General features: G+C 37.4%; 1 protein-coding gene across 1 annotated transcript in view; it reads right to left on the reverse strand.

The window, feature by feature from the left end:
* Positions 1 to 21,527, reverse strand: part of NPAS2 (neuronal PAS domain protein 2) — a 238,145-nt gene that overhangs the window by 34,888 nt on the left and 181,730 nt on the right. Inside the window, exons 6-11 of the mRNA XM_027842576.1 lie at positions 18,699 to 18,819; positions 17,136 to 17,249; positions 5,469 to 5,587; positions 4,010 to 4,092; positions 3,058 to 3,164; positions 1,178 to 1,330 (exon numbers count right to left, since the gene is read on the reverse strand). Coding sequence (XP_027698377.1) covers positions 1,178 to 1,330; positions 3,058 to 3,164; positions 4,010 to 4,092; positions 5,469 to 5,587; positions 17,136 to 17,249; positions 18,699 to 18,819 — 697 coding nt within the window. The remainder of the gene's footprint in view (positions 1 to 1,177; positions 1,331 to 3,057; positions 3,165 to 4,009; positions 4,093 to 5,468; positions 5,588 to 17,135; positions 17,250 to 18,698; positions 18,820 to 21,527) is intronic.

Raw genomic sequence — 21,527 nt, forward strand, 5'->3', positions numbered from 1 at the left:
TCTCTCTCTCTCTCTCTCTCTCACACACACACACACACACACTCTCACACTTAACACACACAGAAGAAAGCAATAGACATTCTTCATCCATTTGGTCTTTCCTGTATGGATGGGCAGGCCAAACACCTTTGAGTGATTATATACCTCTGGGTGGTGGGTAGGCGGTAAGGAGGAAGAAGAATGCAGTGTCTCATGTCTTGACAATCAGCATAATGTCCTTATATCCTTATATCAGTCGCTCTGCAACTGCTATGCATTGCTCCTAGTTCTGGGGACAACTAGACGAATTCTTTGTCCCTCTTCCACATGAGAATCCTTTAGATGTTTGTAGACAGCTTTCAGGTCTCCTCTAGGTCTTTTTGGTAGGCGACTCCCTCACCCCAGTTTTCTCATCCAATCGTTTCTGGTATGTTTTCCAGGCAGTTTTTCAGCTGGGTTGTCTTCTCTGAGGAATGCTTTAGCTTTGTGTATTTTTCCTGAAACATGGTACCCAGAACTCAACTTGACTCAGGATGCAACCTAACCAAGCCAGAATTTAATCCCTCCTTCTGAATACTATGCTTCTCTTAATGTACTCTAGGACAGTATTAGCTATTTTTATTTTGACTCATGTCATACTGTTGATTCACTTTGAGCTTGCGGCTTGCAGTCTACTAAAACCCCTTTATCTTTTTCTTTCTTTTTTTCCCCTGTATTTTTTTTTCTGAAGAAGCTATTGTCTAGTCACTCTATGCCCAGACCCATCTTTTATTTGTGAAGTTGATTGTTAGATGTGTGTGTTTGTGTGTGTGTGTGTGTGTGTGTGTGTGTGTACATGGGCCTCTTGGAATGGGATGGAAAAGCTGTTTTTGGCCCTTTAGGCTTGTTTAATTAGCCTGATAATTGTCAAAGCTCCAGTTTTCTCTGTGAAGTCTTCTTAACCTCTCTTAATTCTAGTGCCTTCCCTTTGTTAATTATTCCTATTTATCCTGTACATAGCTTGCTTGGTATATATTTGTTTGTATGGTAGATTAGACTGTAAGCTCCTTGAGAGCAGGAACTGTCTTTTGCCTCTTTTTGTATCCCCAGCACATAATGTCTGGCACATAGGCATTTAATAAAAGTTGATAGACTGGTTGTGACAGAGATAGCCAGAGACACACTGATCAGCTATAACCCAAGGGAGAAAGGCATTTACAGTACCTGACTACAGTGTGTGTGCAGACAATGAACTCTGGCTTGGAATTCCACTGATGGTAGGTGATGTAGTAATGGGTCTGGAGCCATATCCACTGCTGTCCTTTGGTCAGAAACCGATAACAACAAGATTTTCCTTTGCCAAACTGCATCACTGTTAGTAGAAAATGTACACTGCATATAACAAATTTTAAAAAATGTGAAAATGATCTCTTTTAAAGTTCATTATAAAAATATAATTAATGATTTTTTAAAATGATAATATCAAACATGGCTCATGCCTCTCATCTCCTTCCCTTAACTTTTTAGGTGGAGAGCAATACAATCACAGACTTAAGAAGTAGAAACACTTTAATTGGAATTTTTCTACAGCTTAAAAACTAAGAAGCTCCCCTACGACAGGTAGATACTGTCACATTTTAAAAATAAGTTTTAATTAAAAATAGTCCCAGATTTTCTGGAACATAATATCACAGTCTCTCTAAAGTTGTCTTTAAAGACACTGGGGCCTGGTAAAGGATTCTATGCAGCCCTGGAAGAACTGGACCCAAAAATAGAACTGACAGCTATCAACCTTTGGACTAATTTTGTGGCTGTCAGTCAGCAGTTTATACTTAGTCAATGCAGCTCTAAAATAAAGTTTGATGTAGAATTCTTCTCCCCTCCTCCCACCCTGCAGTACAGCTTTGATCTGTCCATCCTGTTATCCCATTTGCTAATAAGAATTCCTAGGGGTATCTATGGGTATACTCTAGAAAAGCTAACAATTTACTGGATTGGACAGGGAAGAATGTTTGATCCTAGGGCCAGGTAACAAAGATTTGACATTTCTTACATGAGCAGATAAAGATAAATCACAACTAGAAATTTAAAACCACTTAAATCCTAGACAGTCTTTTGTAAAATGTGATATTTGTTTAGATGAGAAGCATAAAATACTGAAAAGTAGGTCAAAGAGAGCAAAGAATGCCTAATCTATGCTTAGAGGGAGGCTTCCCTATCCCACCAGAAATAACAACAATGGCAACTCAATTAAACAAGCAAACAAAACCACCCCTAAAATCCTTTAGAAATCAAAAAGAATTCCTCAAGGAGCAAGGGATTGTGAGGTCAGCAAAGTCAAAGGCAACTAAATGGCTTATAGCTTTAAAGATTAGCATAATACTCTGATAGCTAATCTAGTGGGGTACCTAAGGGTATTCTTCTCTCAACAAGCATTAGATCTGAGAAGTTATAGTGGTTTCTATCAACAAGTACTGTATGCGGATAAATAAGTTGTTTGTCATATTCCTCTATTTAGCATTAATCTTCAGACTGTTACTTTTTCAAAACTCACAAATAATGGGTCAAATAACCAATAGATTGGAAATACATTTATTAACTTAGTGGAAAAGAGCCACGATATTGACACTCAAAAGTAGTGAATGATGTAAATTAATCTGGCTCTGAAACATATACTATATGATCTTCTTCTCCCCCACCTCTCCCACAGCCCACCCCTCCAAATGTTACTTTCTTAATTAATCTTACATTAATTTGTGTTCTTTAGGCACAGTCAAGATGAGCAATGGGGAAGGGACTTGGACTATGGTAGGTGGCAGGAAGAAGCCACGTCAGAGTTGGAAATTCAACATGAATAAATTCCTGTATAACTGATACATAGAGCTGAGAATTGCTTTGATGCTACAGTCAACCTACTTCTCCAAGTAGAACCATCTTTCCAAGGACTACTCCAAAGGAAGCATAATCCCTCAATACTCTAAATTCAACCAGTAGGTGAACTGACTTAAAGATGCAAAATTCTAATTCTTCTGTTGTAGCACATGGAGCCCATACCTGCCAAAGAAGGTTACCCCTAAGTTTAAATAGTGTCATACTTACAGTGTTCATGGCAACGGGCTAGGAGTTCTAGATCATCTATGTGATAATAATCATAGCCAGAAGTACCTAGCACTTCAAAAGGCAAATATCCTATGATTGGTGGAGCTCTGCAGAAGGGTGATAAGAAAACAAACACACATATATAGTCTATTTCAGAAAGTGATTGTGGCTGGGCCTTTTATTTAACTCAAGATATTCAGGATATTTTATGTTCAGAAGAAAGGCTAGAGTTTTATGGTCTTTAAGGACAAAAAGAAAAGAAAATTTCCACAGCTTTACAAAAGCCTGAAACAGAGTGAGGCCACATTTCCCAAAGATCCATGGGAATATTCTGTAAATGAGTAAAACTTTCCTTGGGTATATTCTGGACAAAATAATAAGGAGTATAATCTCCAGATAACATTTAAAAAATTAGAGAGTGGATCAGCCAGCAACCAAGATCTCAAAACAGTCAAAGGAGAAAAAACAACATATTAACCCAACCACAAAACAAAATGAAGAGAGAAAGGAAAAACAAAATGTCTAGTACTTTGTTCCAAATTAATTAATGAAATGTAAATTAATGAAAAAAAATCAAGATGGGACTTAAAAGGCACCTGAAAGAAATGTGATCAGAGGTTTCCCTGCTGCCCCTTAACTTCTATAGAGACCCAAAAAGGAAGGACCACTAGATTTAAAAGTCTCTAACCTCTGCAAAGATGCTTCACTAGCAAATGCTTCACTTCCCTCTGGGCCCGCCTGACCCTGAATACAACAAAGACATCCAAGTGCAGGCCAATGAAGTCAAAGTGAAACTTAGCGTCATACTTGGGTTGGAATGTTTGTTCTTACAGCCAGGATTTCATTCTCCTTCAAAAGGTCTAACCTACTTTCCTCTCCCAGGGAAAGAATGGTTCATATAAACAGCACTGAAAAGGGACTTAATCAAAATATATTTTGATTTTTCACAAACCTGTGATCCAGAAATAAAAATTTCCATTCCAGGCTATGTCTTGAAGTGAATTCCTCTAAAGGTTCTTCAACTATGCACATTTCCTGTAGCAGGAGGAGAAATGTTCATTACTGAAGTAAGCCAGATGCTCAATCCTGCTTTGTCAGCTTCTGCTTCAGAAGGATATGGAGCAGGTGATAGGAATAAAGAAATTAGAAACTTCCTAGGGCTCCAAGTTGGGTTGCAATGAAATACATCATCTGTACCTAATTTCAGGATGCCTTGACACTAAATTTATTTCACAGGATGAGGAAAAATACTAAGGAAGTCAAAATGTCATTCCACTCCCTTCTCATGTACTGTCTATATAACAAAGGTCAACTTTTGGAAAATGGTCTTTAGTCTGCACCCCCAATATAAATCTCATGCAATATTAACATTAATTTGACAAAATAACCTCATAAGAGCCAAAGATTTCAGTTTTTCCAACTTAACACACTTGATTCTCATTCCTGCTCTTAAAGATATTAATATCAAATTTTGACTTGGGTCAGGAAGACTTGAGTTTAAATCCAGTCTCAGACACTTATTAGCTGTGTGACCTTGGGCAAGTCACTTAAACCCCTGCCAACCTCAGTTTCCTCATCTGTAAAATGAGGATAGTTTGACAGCATCTACCTCCATACTCATAAAGTACTTTGCAAACCTTAAAGTACCATATAAATGCTTACTATTTATATTGGCATGGTTAGGGGTAAGGCCCACAAGACTGATAAAAGCACATTTTTATACTTTGGCCTTCAGTCAACTGCTGTCTTAAAAATATGATTTCAGCTGTGGAATGGGAATTGAGCGACAGTAAAGGTGAATATTTGACTGTCCTAAGTGATAAGTGAAAGGGAGATTTGGAAGCAAAAATTTGATATAGTGGGATCATGGACTTATCTTTTTCCCAAGTATTCTCTCCCTGCCCTCCATCTATCATTCCTTTTTCTCTCTTCTCTGCCACCTCCTAAAAAAACTATAATATCTCCCCTAATGGTATCAGATGAAAGAAGCAAAAAGAGACACATTTTTTTAATAAATGGGAAATCATCAGGTTAGTTAATCAGTAAACAAGCATTCATTGAGCACTTAATACATTCTAGGCACTATGCTAAGTATTAGGGGATACAAAGAAAGGCAAACAAAACAAAACAAAGAACCAGTTGCCAGGTGATAGGCCATATTTTTGTTTGCTGCAGCAGCAGCAGCAGCATCAGCAGCATCGAGGCACACTGCCCTCTGAGCTGACTGTGGAGGCCCACATTGATTTCATAAGTCAGATATCTCTCAAATTGTCCATCCTTTGCTTGGATTATCTAGAGTGGGACCGAAGTGGTGAACAACAGGACAGCGTATGGCTCTGATGTGGGAAATTCAAGAACGTGCAATGTTTCTGAGCATCTCCCACCACTAACATCTCACACAGTGTACTTGCCTTTAGAAACTGAGGTGTGGCCAGACGAACAGTTGCGATGAAGCATATTTGCTTTCCTAGTGGTGAGCGGTAAGCCCTTGTCACTGTATTGTCAAAGCCGTTACAAGAGGGGCTAGGCACTGGAGAGAGAGAAAAAGCAAGCCAAAGGTTTAGCACACCCACCTTGCCTGGATATTTCTTGGTCACATAAAGCATCGAAAAGATGGAAGTATTACAATAACACTAATGTGAAAATATGTTTAATATGAATGTAAATGTATAGCCTATATCAGATTTTGTGCTGTCTTGGGAAGGGTGGAAGGGGAAGAAAAATTTTAAACTCAAAAACATATGGAAGTGATTATTGATAAATCAAAATAAATTAATAAAAAAAAAGAAAAAAAAGAAAAGGTGGAAGTATGCATAAGACTACCGAAGTTAAAACTCCCATCATCTTGTNAAGTGATTATTGATAAATCAAAATAAATTAATAAAAAAAAAGAAAAAAAACAAAAGGTGGAAGTATGCATAAGACTACCGAAGTTAAAACTCCCATCATCTTGCAATGGGGGGAGGCATCTCAGCTTATTTTTTTAATATGAGAAATGACAGTAACCTCATTACCAAAGCTCAACTGGCATTTATTTACAAATTAAGCACCTACTATGTGATAAGTACTACTAGATGTCAGAGATACAAGTAGAAAAGTAACAGTGTATGCTTCTATTCTTCCAGAATAGTGGGGCTATACTGTGCTGTCTTCTTTCTATGCACACACAGAGGATGGTGCATTATTTTATTTTATGGATTACCATGGTCAAAAACTTTTACTACCAAGTAGCCAGACTAATTTTGATGAGCCTATCTGTACTCATCTAAGTTGGTCCTTGGAAAACAGACTCATTACTCAAAGTTTTTCCAGCATGAAAAAATCTACCAGAGTTTATACTCCAGTGACAATACCGTTTAAGAATCCAGGCTCACCTTTGCACTAAAATAAGCCATTGGAACTGGGCTTAATTTTTTTTCAACTGTAGTCAATACTGTGCTACAGAATATATCTCTGAATTTGCAAATTTTAAACATGGTTGTGATGGTAGTGTGGTATAGTGAATAGAGAGCTGGTCTCATAAACAAGAAAGACCTGGGTTCAAGTGCTGACTCAGATACATGTTTTCTGTGTAACCTAGGGTAAGTAACTCTTAGCCTCTAGATAACTTTTTAAGATTCTAAATTTCAAAGTAGGTAGTGACCTGGTCTAGTAGAGAGGGTTTCCTCTTCTGGGCATTCCCTATACCATTGAAAACACAGATCTAGCTTCTCCCTAGTCCTATCCTAAACATGTTTATTTTTGTCCACTATTTCCATCCTTAAACCTATGATCCTATGTAATAAGAACAAATGTATTGTGTATTATATAAGAGTGAGGCACATTTTTAAGACTGTCTCAAAGCCCCTCTTTGTATTTTAAGCTTTCCAGGAATTTTTATTTTATGCATTAGCTGCTGCTGTTAGTTAATGTTTTCTAAATGGCTTTGTAATATGGGCTTCTGTTCACTAACATGAGTGAAGCCAATTTATTACAGATGCTTTCAGGATTCATTCAAACAGGCACCAATAAATGTTTCAAAACAAGAATAACAAAATGTGTGAGAGATAAAAAATAAGTGGCCTGTAGAGAATTCACATCTGTCATTAATCAGTTTAGACCATTTTAGATCCTTTTATAGGCTGAGCCAAAAAGCCTATGGGCGGGTGGGGGTCGAACATTAGAAAACATACTGCAGATGTGAACATCTGCATTTTTTTGTATAAATTTTTTTTTAATTCCCAGATGTGAAACATTCTTCTCCTAAAGAGACAGAATTAGTCAAATAATAGCATAGGAACTGAAATTCTGTAGCTCCTTCACACTCTTTCACTTTTTGGGGGTGTAGAGACTGAATGCTAACCCAAAGATTTTAAGTAAAAGCTTCTTAAACCACCTGTCCTGCTTAAATAGGAGTTGGGATGCTGGGCTTACCTGCTCCGTCAGCAAGGGTTTTCTTCTGTAATATGATGTGGCTGAGGAAAGGAGGAAAGAAAAAGGAAACAGGAAACACCTGCCCCAGCCAGTCATTTCCTCTCATTATAAATGCCACTTCATATGAGGATGTGAATTCGGGCAGTGGAAATAAAGCAGATGTAGGCATGATTTTATTCTGGCCTTGCTGTCCCTCTCCTGACTCCATTCTTACTAGTCCTTTCATCCAATGGAGATGTTAAAGTAATAGGGCTTTTCAGGTGAAATTCCAAGCCCAGTTATGGAAGTTTCCTAGCTATAGATCTGATATTATTTTATTAATTTTATTAATGGGAATGACAAAACACAACTCCTTTAAATAAGATTCTGCCCTAATAGTAAAGCAGCAATGAAACTTAACTGAGGCCAAAGGGAATTACTTCAAACATTTTGCAAATTGCCTTTGAGATGTTTTTACTCACAGTAGGAATCTACTTATACATCCCATAGATAAACACAGGAATAATCTGTACACTGAGATTTAATCATATCTATCACTTTAAAAAAAAAAACTACTCTAGCACTCTTTATCTTTAAATCACCTTAGGAGTATTAATTAGAGATTTAATTAATTAATTGTCTAACTTGAAGAAAAAAAAACCTGGTTTTCTTTGATTTGGGGGAAAAAAGATATCTGGCTTTCCTAGGCCTTTGATGGAATTAGCCAATAAATGAAAAAGGTGCTTTGTTTGATCAGACTTTTGACTACTGTCAAAGCTGGGTGAAGAATTCAGGCAATTGTCTAGATAATTCAGCAACTGCCTGCGATTAACAGCTGGCTAGTTAACATAAACTTGTTTTTTTTCCTCCTCTAAATAAGATATATAGTTACTCTAATTCCTGCTTACTTCAAACGTGGGTTTTTTCCTGTCTGTCCATGACAATTGCTTAGGCCAAAAAAACCACTCCATGGTTAACCTTGTTATGATCCTCCATGGCCTTCAGAAGACAAAGTCTGTGACCAGGCCTATATTTGAGGGCTTTCTAGTTTTCATAGTTATCACTAGAGGTTGTGAGTTTCTGGTATAGCCTTGGAGCACAGAAGGTTGGATACCAGTACTGTATATAAAGTAAGTTACTCTATTTCAACCTGATGATCAAACATTCCAAAGAATGTATAAAGCTCAGTTCTTCCTGTTATGCCTCTATCATTGTTCCTTCACCTGAATACAATCCTTTTTCTTTGGACTAAGGTGTCTCCTGGACACCTTAATTAAAGGAAGAAGCCTAGCTTGCTCCATTACCAGCTGACTGAGGCAACCCAAAAGGTCAGGCAGGCTCTCTTAAGAAAGGAAAAGACCAGATTCATCATTTGCATGAGTCAAATAACGATCAGCAATGACAGGAGGTGGAGAGGTTAGGGGCTACAGAAGTTAGGTAGGAGAGGTTTTAGTTTGTTTGGGGATTTGTTGTAAAAGGAATTAAAGGTGGAACCTGAGGGCAAAAATGGGAATGGGGATGTTTTAAAACTGCTTAACAGCCTGTGAAGAGAAATGGGGATTTTCTGGCTTCCTTCCATTTTTATTGTATTTTACATTAAGGCTAAACAATTATGTATTCTGATCAGAGATGGCCTGCATGTGATAAATTGGATCCAACAGCTGTAGGGTAACAGCTAATAGCCTATAAGGATGAAGACAAATAACTTTATCAGCACTTTTCAGAATAAACAAAACAAAAAAAAAACAACAAAGCAGGTGTACTTCTGTGAAAGACTTAGTTTGGATAAAATGACAGGAAACAATACTTTTTTTTTTTTTTGCTAAAGGAAGAATAAAAGCCCCAAATTCCCATTTGTGACAAACGTTCAAACAGTTCAGGCCACTGTTATGAAATTGTCACAGAAAAGTAATCTTCTGTGCATTCATGAGGAATCATCTCCCACTAATTAAACACAATTTTCTGTCTTGTCTTTTCTCTCTTCACAATATGCTTAGTTGAATGCATCATGAATAGCTAGGTTATTGGGCTTTTTGGAGGACATCAGCAAAATAACAAAGCCCATTTCTGGCCAATGGGGGCTGTCTGACTTGCCAAGGTAACTTTCGTTCTCTCCTTTCCCACACTTCTTTAGCATAGAGTACACAGACAAGGGGATGATGAGTGAGGGTTGGGAGATTGAAAATTGTGTAAGCAACTTAGATGAAGTCAATTTTGGCTAATACTATTGCTCTTAATTATTTCTTATAAGGAATTTTAGGCACATTTAAAAAATCTGCCACTCCCTACATTTTCCGGGGCTTTGCTATTAAGTGGCCAAATAGGCCAGTTTAGCTGGAATATAGATTGTGAGGGAGATCAATCTGTAATTCAGGATGGCTAGAAAGAATGTAGGCAGTTTGTGAAGGATTTTAAATGCCAAACAGAGGAGTGTGTATTTTATCTTAGAAACAATAGGGATGCCACACATAGAATGGGTCTATTATCTAGGGAGAGAAAGCAGGAAGATACTTGGATAAGCAATATGAATGTCCTAATTTTAATTTGCTCAGTTTTCATAGCATCTTTTTATGCAAAGAGCATAAGATATTTTAGGATTGTGTATGGCAAGATAGTAACTTTTGATCACAGTCTATACTGTATGATGATATTAACTCTTCAAATAACAGATCTTGCAGAGTATGCATTTTACAGATAAAGGAAAAGAAACTTCTCCATAAAGTGAGAGGGCGCTCTTTGCTTCTCATTTCTAGGAACTCTAATAAATGGGTTGGAAAGACCAATGAAGATGGTTCTACCGGTTGCCAAATTTAAATCTTCAACCACAGAGAGTTCGGGCACAATGGCCAACTTGTTCTTTTACCTAAGACATCTCAATAAATACAACTCAGTTAAGAAAAAAAAAAGACAGATTATCCAAAACCATAAAATGAGGCAACCTCAGTCAGGTTATTTATTTCTATTAATAAATCCCATGAAATATATGAAACCCGAGTGTTGTGTAAGTTGAAAAGCCTAAATTTTGCCAGATGTGAATTTCAACTCTGGGTGTGTGGTTAGAGACTGGTTGGTAAAATGAGGGCAGGGAAACTTTTTTACTGTGGTGTGTGGTTTTTGGAAAGCCTGGAGGGGAATGTTTACTGAGGGTGACCTATTTGGAACCATACCAGCCACTTTTGAAATACTGCTTTCTGGATCTCAGACAGACACATATTTGATTCCAATTCTGAGGGAGGAGGATAGAGACATAATGAAGGAGTGCCTTCTTTTTGGCATAAAGTTATCATTTGACAACTTTGGTCAACTTATTAGGTCGTGTTAAATCAAAATTTATCAACGCTTTAAAAAGAATCCAATCATTTCCATCCAAATAAAGTTGAACAAGATTGGCTGGAGGGGCAAGATGGGAAAAAGAGCTGTGGTATGGAATGAAAAACTTCACCAATTATGATTCAGAAGACATTGCAGGGAGTAAGAAAGGATAACTTTCTTCAATAGACATAGTATTTTCTCCATTGGGCAATGCAACTATGTAGCCCAGGCCAAGATAATTTTATCTCAAACCTATTTCAGGAAGAAAGAACAAAAAAGCACTTGTCCAGGCAAGTGGTTAATGTTCACTTCTATAACACAGATGTCGTGAAGGATAAAGATAATTTTTATAAATGAAGATGAAGGGAGATGTCGCTACAAATCCAACTTAGATTTTTCTAGGAAGCTTTACACTCGCTTGGCTTGAAATTTTGCAAAAGTGGAAAATCTTTAATTAAAGATGAATTTCTCTTCTTATTTCCAGATGTATAAAAAAAACTCACTTCTCATATTTATTAAAAATCTTGGTTAAAAACTAGATTTTGCCTTAACTCTTCTCTTAGAACATCTGTGGCAGAGGATGAAGGGTTTTTCCCAAGGAGTGCCCAAGATGTGCACATATCGGGGTAAGGGAAAGCTCTGTTCTGCTAGAGTGTTTGAGCAGCGGCTGCTGTGTTGATACAACCAGAAGTAAAACAGAACTGGGTGGGTGGGAGGAATACTTGCCCAATTACCTGCTGAATTTGGAACTGTCCAAATGGATAAATCAATCTGGGTCACTCAAGCAAAGGCGCTTCCCCTTCCTAACTCCCAGCTGAAATTCGTATTAAGTGTGCACCTCCAGGTCCCTAGCATCCTGCTGGACAGTCTGAATCCTAATCAGAGAAACCTCGGGATTGTCAGGGAAACCCATGCAAATAGATAGAGAGCTGTCTTCATGGGGATTTCTGAGTCATGTAAAGGCCTTCCTTAGCCCAAACTTTCTCACTGATGCTGACAAAGTGTTGGAAGTTATTTTGAGTTAAGATCTCTTTTAAACTTAAAATGTTATCTGGTAGAAGTAACATAGTAAGTCACAATCACCTGTTAATATTTTAGCTCATACTGATTTAAAAGATTTTCCCCCCTCCAGGTCACCTGAAAGGGTGCTAAAGAGATTCCAGAGTAATAGATTTAGATCTGTAAGCACCTTCAGAGGTCAGCTAGTACAATCTCCTCATTTTACAAATAAAGAAACTGAGGTCTAGTGAAGTGATGTGATTTGCCCAAGGTAGCACTAGTAAGAAATAGCAGAGGCAAAACTAGAACCAAGATGCTTTGTCTATAAATCCAGAGCTCTTTCCATTAGACCGCATTCCTCCCAGAGAGAGATCTGTAATGGGGAAATGTGGATGAAAAAAGCATGGGGTACCTCCAGGGAAAGGAGGCCTAGGAACGGCACTTAGGTAAGGAAACAGAACTAAGGTACTAGGTGCCTTAGAGGAGGACACTAAGGTGGAAGAAAGGGAAGGGGAAGACCTCAAAAAAATGCTGTAGAAATGCTCTTTCTCAGGGGTTCTTTGACCTTTCGCATCATGAACCCATCTGTCAGACTGGTGAAGTCTATAGAAGACTTCTCAGGCTAATGTATTTAAATGTATAAAATAAAAACACTTTGGATTAGCAAGGAAACCAATTACATTGAAATATAATTATCAAATTTTAAAAAATGGACCCCGGGACGAGAACCTTTGGTCTAGGGACTGTTCTTTCTCTGGCGTATATTTCAGGATCACCTTGGGATGGTACCTACTAATCTCAGTTATCGGAGAATGAAGAATATGCTTTTTTTCCTAGTCCAAAGAAAGCCATCCTGTTTTTGATTTGTAAAATGGGCTCTAACAGACTTAATTCTTTCATTTTTAAGCTTCCCACTTCCACTGTTCACAACAGTAACACTCTTCCCACACTCCTTCCAAAGAAAATCACACATAATTCAACACATTTTTCAGGCAAACACAGTCTCAACTTGAGAAAAGAGTAAATGAAACCCAGCCAATAAAATAAGTTTCAGGTATCCAAAATTAAGCCTATGTATTTCCCTGAAAACCTCTAAAACATGATAAATGGCAGCAAACTACAAAGTGAAATTCAGCATCATCTCAATGAGATTTTGGAAATGTGATTTCACAAAAGATTCAATCTCTATAGCTTATCAGTCAATTATACAGTAGGTAGGTTTTCTTTAATTACATGGGTACTCATACACATACATACACACATACACATATATACCAAGGTCCATGAAGACTTTCTTATCAATTCATGGTTGCATCTATGATATACTATGTTGTTTCAAGGGCTATAACATAATTATAGTAAGAGGCAGTGTGCTGTGGTGGAGAGAAAGCCAGCTAAGAGGCAAGAAAACCTGGGTTCAATTTCTGCCTCTGACAATGCTGGTCATGTGACCCCCCCAACTCCTTTAACCTCTCATTGGCCCCCTAAGTCATTAAGTTGTAGGACAAAGGAAGATTGGCACTAGAGAAGAGAGTTTCCTCACTGAGAATTCCCTATTTGGATGACATCACAGATATGGACCCCCCACCCCCCAAAACTTTGCCATTATTCAAGTACCTTAAAAAAAAAAACTTTAAAAAAAACTGTTTACATTAGTCCAGATACAAGGTAAATCTGAAAGGGTCACTAAAAATGTGTGTATGTGTTATAATATAAATCAGTACTGTGTGATTATCACAGGATTTCCTTTGCTGTCACCTGGGGCTTCCTAACAGGCATGGGAAATCAGAGACTCTACAGAGGGGGTTTTACAGATAGAGGGCTTAAATAATAACTATTCAATTCCTTTCTTGGTTCAATGAAATATTCACTGGATGTACAGTGACCAAGACTCTCAGCCATTTCCAATTAATGGTCAGTTTCTAATTTCTCTCTGTTATGTTTAATTTAAGGAGTAGCAAAGGATGCTGATTTCTTATTATTCTGACAAATACTAGGAGGAAGGAGAGGCGGGACAGTTTCCCTTCAAGTACTCTGAACTCTGGAAGGACTCTTCACCACCGTCTCCACTAACAGCTTCATTTCATCAATCTGAGAGCTGGGCAGGGTTGAGTAAAGCATGGGGTCTACCTATTGAACTTAGTTAATTTAGTTAATTTAGTTAATTTTATCCTTTGTTCCTATTTTCATCTCTGTTACTAATCTATTGCTTTGTACTTCAGGACATTGGCTTGGTCCAAGCCTTACTCAGTGAATTATTTATTACCACTAAGGTGGACCCAAATGTATGCTAGCCTAGTGTAGAAATCCTTTCTCTTGATTCTAGAAAACGTTGGTTAGTCTGGCTAAAGGACAAGTGTGACTATGTCACTGTCCTGATAAAGTACCTTTCATAGCTTCCTAACACCTCTAGGATATAATAGAAACTTCTTAGCTTGGAATTCAAAGCCCTTCCCAATCTAGTTCCAACTGACCTTTCCAGGCTTATTTAATCTGAGTTCCCTTCACATATTCCATGTTTCAGTTGAACTGACTAACCTGCTATTCTTTAAATTTTGAGTTCTATCTCTTCTGTCCAAGAAAAGCCCAAAAAAGGATCAGGAAGAGTCGGACGCAACAGAAACAACTGAACAACAACAAAACTCCTACATCCATGCCTTTGCATATCTGAAATGCATTCCCTCCTCATCTCTACCTCTCAGAATTCCTAACCTCCCTTAGAATTCAGCTCATGGGCTTTTTTTCTGATTTCCCCTAGTTGATGGTACTGTCTCTCTGCTCAAATAATCATGTAAAAAGTTAAGTATAGTGAGTTAAGTGTATTGTTATTACAGAACAAATGGTACTGGAAAAGAGGCCACTTTAAGTCAATCTACATGAAAGTTGGAATATCTCATAGGAAACAGTGAAAAAAAGGTTAAATTGGGACTTTAACTTGAAAAGAAATTAAAACTAAGTCTATTTTATATTTAATAAAATTTACTTTTTAAGTGAAACTATGTAGCACTAATTCTTTTTTTAAAAATTTATTATTATTATTAATCTTTAGGCAATTGGGGTTAAGTGACTTGCTCAGGGTCACACAGCTAGTAAGTGTCAAGTGTTTGGTCTGAGTTTATATTTGAACTCAGGTGCTCCTGACTTCAAGGCCAGGGGTCTATCCACTGCGCCACCTAGCTGCCCCAAGTGGCACTAATTCTTAAACTGCACAAAGGCTCAATCAAGTGTTGGTTTTACTGGCATTTTTTTTTTTCAACAAAATTGCATGACAGGATATAGCTTCTTTCACTTCAAATTTGCTTTTCACAGCACCAATCAAAGAAGGTCAGTGTTGCAAAAATATTCAGGCTTTCATAAATTTTTTTCAAGGTCCTCTCCAAATTCTTTGATATTCAAATCATCCTCTTAGAAGCTCTTACCAACAATTAGTGAGAGACAGACCAACAAAGATGTTAACCTAATGAGGAGGGGATGCTAATATTAAGGCAGTATGTGTTTCATTGGGGACTATTTTTCCAAGGACTATTTTTCAGGTCTATTTGTTGATGAACATTTTCATGTTGTCACAACTGATGGGGAGACAGCATAGCATATTTGATAGATTTCGCACTAGAGTCAGGAAATACAAGGGTTTATTCAGGTCCTGCCTCTGACATATATGGCCAGCTTAAATCCCTGGAGAAGCAAGGTAGAATTTTCCTTAACTTAATGGGTAAGAACCCAGGATTGGGTTCAAATCCTGCCTCTTACATATATTGGCCAGGTGACTTTGGGTAAATCACTTCACCCCTAAATGTCCCAGGCAACTTTCTAAGATGACAAGGTGCAGAACAACTGCTGAACTGCTTTGATAGAGGGGATTTCCTCATTGGAAGCTCCCTATGCCAGTGAATTACATGCCTGAAATAAAACAAATCACAACTCGGTTGTAATGGTGGGGACTCAAGTAACTGAACACTGCGATAACAACAGGACCTTCTATCTATACATATTGTACAGTAGAATAAATGTAAGCTCCTTGAAGGTAGGACTGTTTTTCATTTGGCTATGACAATAAGTTCAGAGTTAACCAAGGCAGAAGCAGCAAAAATCATGACCAAAGCCATTATCTGTATGCCAAGTCATTTGCATTTTGTGTTCATCTCTCTGCTTTCCTCTTCTTATCTCCTCCCTTCCTCCCTATTTTCTTCCTACTAAAAATACCTATTATTTTTTTCCTTCACTTTTGGTGTTCTAGAAAAAAAAATGGCAAGTTTCCTGTTTGGTGGTGAGATTTATGGAAGAGCAAATACCCTTATAGAATGTAAGCTACCTGAGGACATGGGCTATCTTTCATTTCTATCAGTTTCCTGAGAACCTAGCACAGTGCCTAGCATATAAAAGGCACAAATGCTTGTTGACTGGTCAATACACGAAGCTCCTCTACTTCCCAAATAGGTTAGAGAACAAAGCTCTCTAAATAGGGAAATGTAATGTTTGATGAGAAAGAAGAATGGCATAGTGGGAAGAATATTGTTTCTGAAGTCAGAGGATCTGGGTTTAAATCCTGAAGCCGATGTTTATTACCTGTGTGACTCTGGGCAACTTGCTTAAACTTTGAGGCCCCGGTTAGCTCTAGATCTATGATCCAATGGCATTTCAGATTGCTCAAAAGAATCCTGGGTTCAAATTTTACTTGGGTCAAAGGTAAAAATAAATTTGGGGATTTCTAAGTCTGTTTTGAAGACAGGCATTATCCAGGTACACTATAGTGTACAGCTGAAGCAATTAACTAGGTAATTCAGGCAAATAGGCTGCTTTTCAGAAATTAAAGTTCCTTGGTCTAAATTATTAAGGTTATCGGCACTGTATGCATTAAGAGATAACTGTTAAAACACTACATTTCCCTCTACCTATTTAAAAAGAAACGTAATCAACTCATTCTATGTTGCCAAGCCATCAGTACTGAAACATTTCATCAGTAGTCCAGTTGTAACAAGGGGAGATGAGGAAGAATCCAAGTTTGTGGATGTTTGAGTAGAAAAAAAGGACTATTTAAGCCCAAGTGTGTATGTAGGCTAAAAGCCTGTTCTTTATTAATCATGAGTTGTTTCTATTGAAGTGCATGATTATTTTGTCAACCAGAAAATAAGTAAATGAATAAGCTCAATTTCAGTGGGACCCTGGAAGTGGCACAAGTCAATGTGGGGGCATGTTTCCGTCGAGCTGCAGATCCTTTTTATGAATATAAAAATGTATTTCAAGGGCTCTAAGATTCAGGCCAAAATCTGAAAAACACATTCTGCCTCCTCCTTACTCTGCAATTCCTTTGCCCCAATATGCACTTTTGCATGATAAAAGGCACCAAAACATGGATATGACAAATTGAAGCTTACCGTTGTCGTAGGACCGAAAATTTCCTACAAATTTTATGTATTCATATGTTGGAAATTCCTTTGGATTCAAACTGCCTCTGAGAAGATGACAATAAAACTCTAAATCGTTGTCAGCTGGATCATCAAAAAGAAAAGGAAGGGAGAGAGGAGATATAAGCATTACACAGAAACTAGACTAAACAAGTGGTGTCTTTGTGAAGACTCCTACGTGAATTTAGTCTGTGCAGACACTGCCAGGATATTTCTCTCATTATGACCGACTGGTAGGCCCTGTTTATAACCTTTGTTGTATAGGTTTTTCTTTCTAAATTTCATAGACATTTCATATCCCACATTTGGACACAATTAGCCTTGATTTGCTCACAAATGTCTGTGGTTGATTATGTCAGCATAGATTAGCTGTGGCTGCTTTTGTATGGTATATTAAAAGTAAACTCCTCACATAAGCCTCTCTTTCTCTTTTATTTTGCCTGCTTTGAAGTATAGAGGGATGACAGAATAAATTGTCCTGGAAAACGGGTTAAAATTTGAAAACAGGGCAAAGAATCATTGCTACCCTTATAAATGTAATTTTATATGCTTCACTAAATGATAGACATTTCACTAAAGATTAAGGTCTTGCCCTCTGTGTCTTTATGGGGACAAAAATCCTTCTGAATGGAAAGGCTGGTCTGAAAAAAGATCAGGATATCAATTTCTATCTACATGCTGCCAGACATCTGGATTATAAACAAACAAACAAAAAAATCAGTTAAAGAATCCGGATGTATTTCAATATTCAGATGTTTGGCATCATGTGGACAAAGCATCTGGATTTTTGATAGAATTTTTCAGTTTTTCGTCCAGATGTTTCACATTGTGTAGACACAGCAATTGTTTGGCCTTGCAAGATGAATAGAGAGTTCAAGGATTCTAGAATTCATTATCACCAGCAGAATCTCTGCCTCACATAACAGATTCTTCTGTTAAACATGAAAAGTGAGCTGTGATTTTTCTAAGCCAAATTCTCTCATATTTCAAATGTAAAAAAGAAAAGTTATTTCTTTATTTACTTAATTATTCGTTTTTTTTCCTTTCTTGGTCTCTCTTAGAAGTGCAGTGGCCACTCAAGGGCCTCTTTCCAATACAGATTAGCAAAGAAGCTCTAACCTGCCTTGTTTTTTCCAATGTGGACCATTTTGCCTCTCCCTAGGCAGCTTGGTGGCTCTCCAAATACCCAAGGGCTCACATTTGTGCCAGACTTTGTGTGGACATCTATTAGCTTTAGCCCAACTGAGGCATAACCTCATCAGGCTTAACACTATCTTCAGGCTCCCCAGAAGCAGGGACTGCAGGTCTGTGCCATTAGACCCTGCTAAAAAGTACATCTCTCATTTTTTTTTTGTCTTCATAATTTATCAAATGGCAACTTTTGCTTTAAACTTGAGCTATATTTCTAACGGCCACAAAAATTTGTTATGTACAATAATTGTTCTTGCAATCAGTTTCTCTTTCTAAAACTACTCTTGAGATATCATTTATTCAAAAATAAAAATCCTATTCCAATAGTAAAGCCAAACTTACATTTTAAGTATTCTGGAGAGGAAGAGTCAGTCACAAGCATATGAGAAGAGAGCATCTTATAAACTTCTGAATGTTCCTGTTCTGGAAGGAAATTTAATAAATTCTGATCCATGACATCTGACTGAAAAAGAAAAAGAAATGGGAGAAAAGGTTTATGCAAAACACAAAGACTAAGGAATGGGAAAAAAAAACAAGCATATTTCCACATAATGACTGCATGACAAATATAGAAACTGTTCTTAGGGTAACAAATCAAAGATTTAATTTTCATTCCCATGAAAATTCTCCATGCAATATTACATAAATCTTGGATATATGGAATATCTAAAAGGTTTTACTTAGTAATAACAGAGATTACTGTATATAGTGCTTAAGGTTTGCAAAACACTTTGAATATCTTAACACATTTGATTCTCACAATAACCCTATGAGTCAGGCACTGTTATTATTCCAACTGTACAGTTAAGGAAACTGAGACACATAGATAGATGTTAAGTGACTTGCCCAAAGTCACACAGTATGTAGGGCAGAATTTGAACTCAGGTTTCTCTGACTCCAAGTCCTACACTCTTTATATCATGCCAGCTAATTGCACTTTTCCAGCTGTTAATGCCCACGTAGAAAAGAAATGTTGTAGTAAGTCAAGAACATCCATCAGAAATATAGCCTTTAACTCCTGCCTAAAGGAAAATGTTAATTTCATAAATTCTGTTGGGCAGCAGTATAGACAACCAAGCCACTAAACCTTATAAGACCATAGGATTATATAGTTTGAGAGCAAAAAAGGACCACAGGTCACCTAGTCCTTCATTTTACAGACAGGAAATCTGAGGCCCAAAGTCTTGCCACAGGTAGTAAGTAGTAGAGACAAGATTCAAATCTAGGTTAATTTTTAGATTCCAAATTGAGCATTCTTTTCACTGCACCACAAGAGAACTGCAAGGGATCTCAAGAAATCATAAAATCAATACGTAATTAGTTCTGGAAGAAACCTTTGAAATGGTCTCATTCTTTGCCTTTAGGTCAATGAATGTCTAAACCAGGAGTTCTTAATCTGAGATCTGCAGACAGATTTTAGGGGTTTATGAACTTGAATTTGGAAAAAGAAAAAAACCTTTATTTTCAATAACTTCTAACTGAAATTTAATATTTCCTTCCATTATTTAAAAACATTATTCTGGAAAGAGGTACATAGACTTCATCAGATTGCCAAAGACTCAAAGGGGGTCCATCGCACAGAAAAGGTTAAGAATCCCTGTTAATGAATTCTTTCTTACAGCCAGCTAAAATCTCTCTGACATGGTTGTAAACCCATTCTCTAGTACAAGGCAATCTGGCATGGTAGAAAGAGTGCTGGACTTTGGTGCCAAGCACATCTGGGTTCAAATCCTGCTTCTGACCCTTAGAAACTGTGTGAATCTATTTCTGATATTATCAGCTGTGAGACAGGACCGCATTGGCTTCATCGATGAAATGAGAGTGGCTGGACTAAATGACCTCTTTCAGCTCTAAATCTATGATCTCATGATGACCCAGACAACTCACTTAACCTCTACATGCCTCAGGTAACTACCTGGGATGTCACTACTCAATCACAGATCGGTGGGTGGTGATCTATAGAGAGTTCCCTGACCGTGATTTCTCCATTCTGAATAAATCACACGTACTTATCCTTAGTATTCTCTGTGGAATGGAGACAAATATTAGTCTCCTAAAAATATTTCACATGCTTAAATATAGTAACTAAGTGGTCCCTTGGCCCTTTCTTGTACTACTCTGAGTGAAACCCATTGTAGATATGTCCAAGAAGAAGGGCTGCTGTAGCCCAAACTAGTCCCAGGTTATTCAATCAATTAATCAATTGTTGTTGGTGCTGTTGAGTTGTTTTCAATCATGTCCAATTCTTTGTGGCCTCATTTGGGGTTTTCGTGGCAAAAGTACTAGAGTGGTTTGCTATCTCCTTCTCCAACTCATTTTATGGATGAGGAAACTGAGGCAAACAGGATTAAGTGACTTGTTCAAGGTCACACAGGTATTAAGTGTCTGAGGTTGGATTTGAACAGGAAGATGAATCTTCCTGATTCTAAGCCCAGTATTCTATCCACTTCACCACCTAGCTGCCCTTCAAATCAATCAATTAGCATGCAATTATTTAAAAAAATTAATTTCAACATTCACTTCCATAAAATTTTGAGTTTTAAATTTTCTCCTCCTCCCTCTCCTCCCCCCTCCCCAAGATGGCGTGCAATCTGATATAGGCTCTACTTACACATTTATTTTAAGCATATTTTCACATTAGTCATGATACAAAGAAGAATTAGAATTAATGGAAGGAACCTCGAGAATGAAACAAAAAAACAAAACAACAGAAGAAAAGGAGAGCAAATAGTATGCTTTCATCTGCATTCAGACCCCATAGTTCTATCTCTGGATGTGGATATTATTTTCCATCATGAGACTTTTGGAGTTGTCTTAGATTCTTGCATTTCTGAGAACAGCCAAGTCTATCAAAGTCAGTCATTGCACAATGTGGCTGCTGCTGTGTCTAATTTTCTCCTGGTTCTGCTCATTTCTTTTTCTTTTTTTAAAATTAATTTATTTTGAATTATCAACAATTACTTCCATAAGCTATGGAGTTTTAAATTTTTCTCCCCCTCCCTCCTCACTTCCCTCCCCGAGATGGCACGCAATCTGATATAGGTTATACATATACATTCCAATTAAACATAATTTCACATTAGTGATGTTGTAAGTAAGAATTAGAACCAACATGAGCAACCACCAGAAAGAGGAAACAAAACACAACAGAAGGAAAAAAAAATAGCAAAA

Source organism: Vombatus ursinus, unplaced genomic scaffold (assembly GCF_900497805.2).
Source record: "Vombatus ursinus unplaced genomic scaffold, bare-nosed wombat genome assembly UNPS02014877.1, whole genome shotgun sequence".
Taxonomy (NCBI): Eukaryota; Metazoa; Chordata; class Mammalia; order Diprotodontia; family Vombatidae; genus Vombatus; species Vombatus ursinus.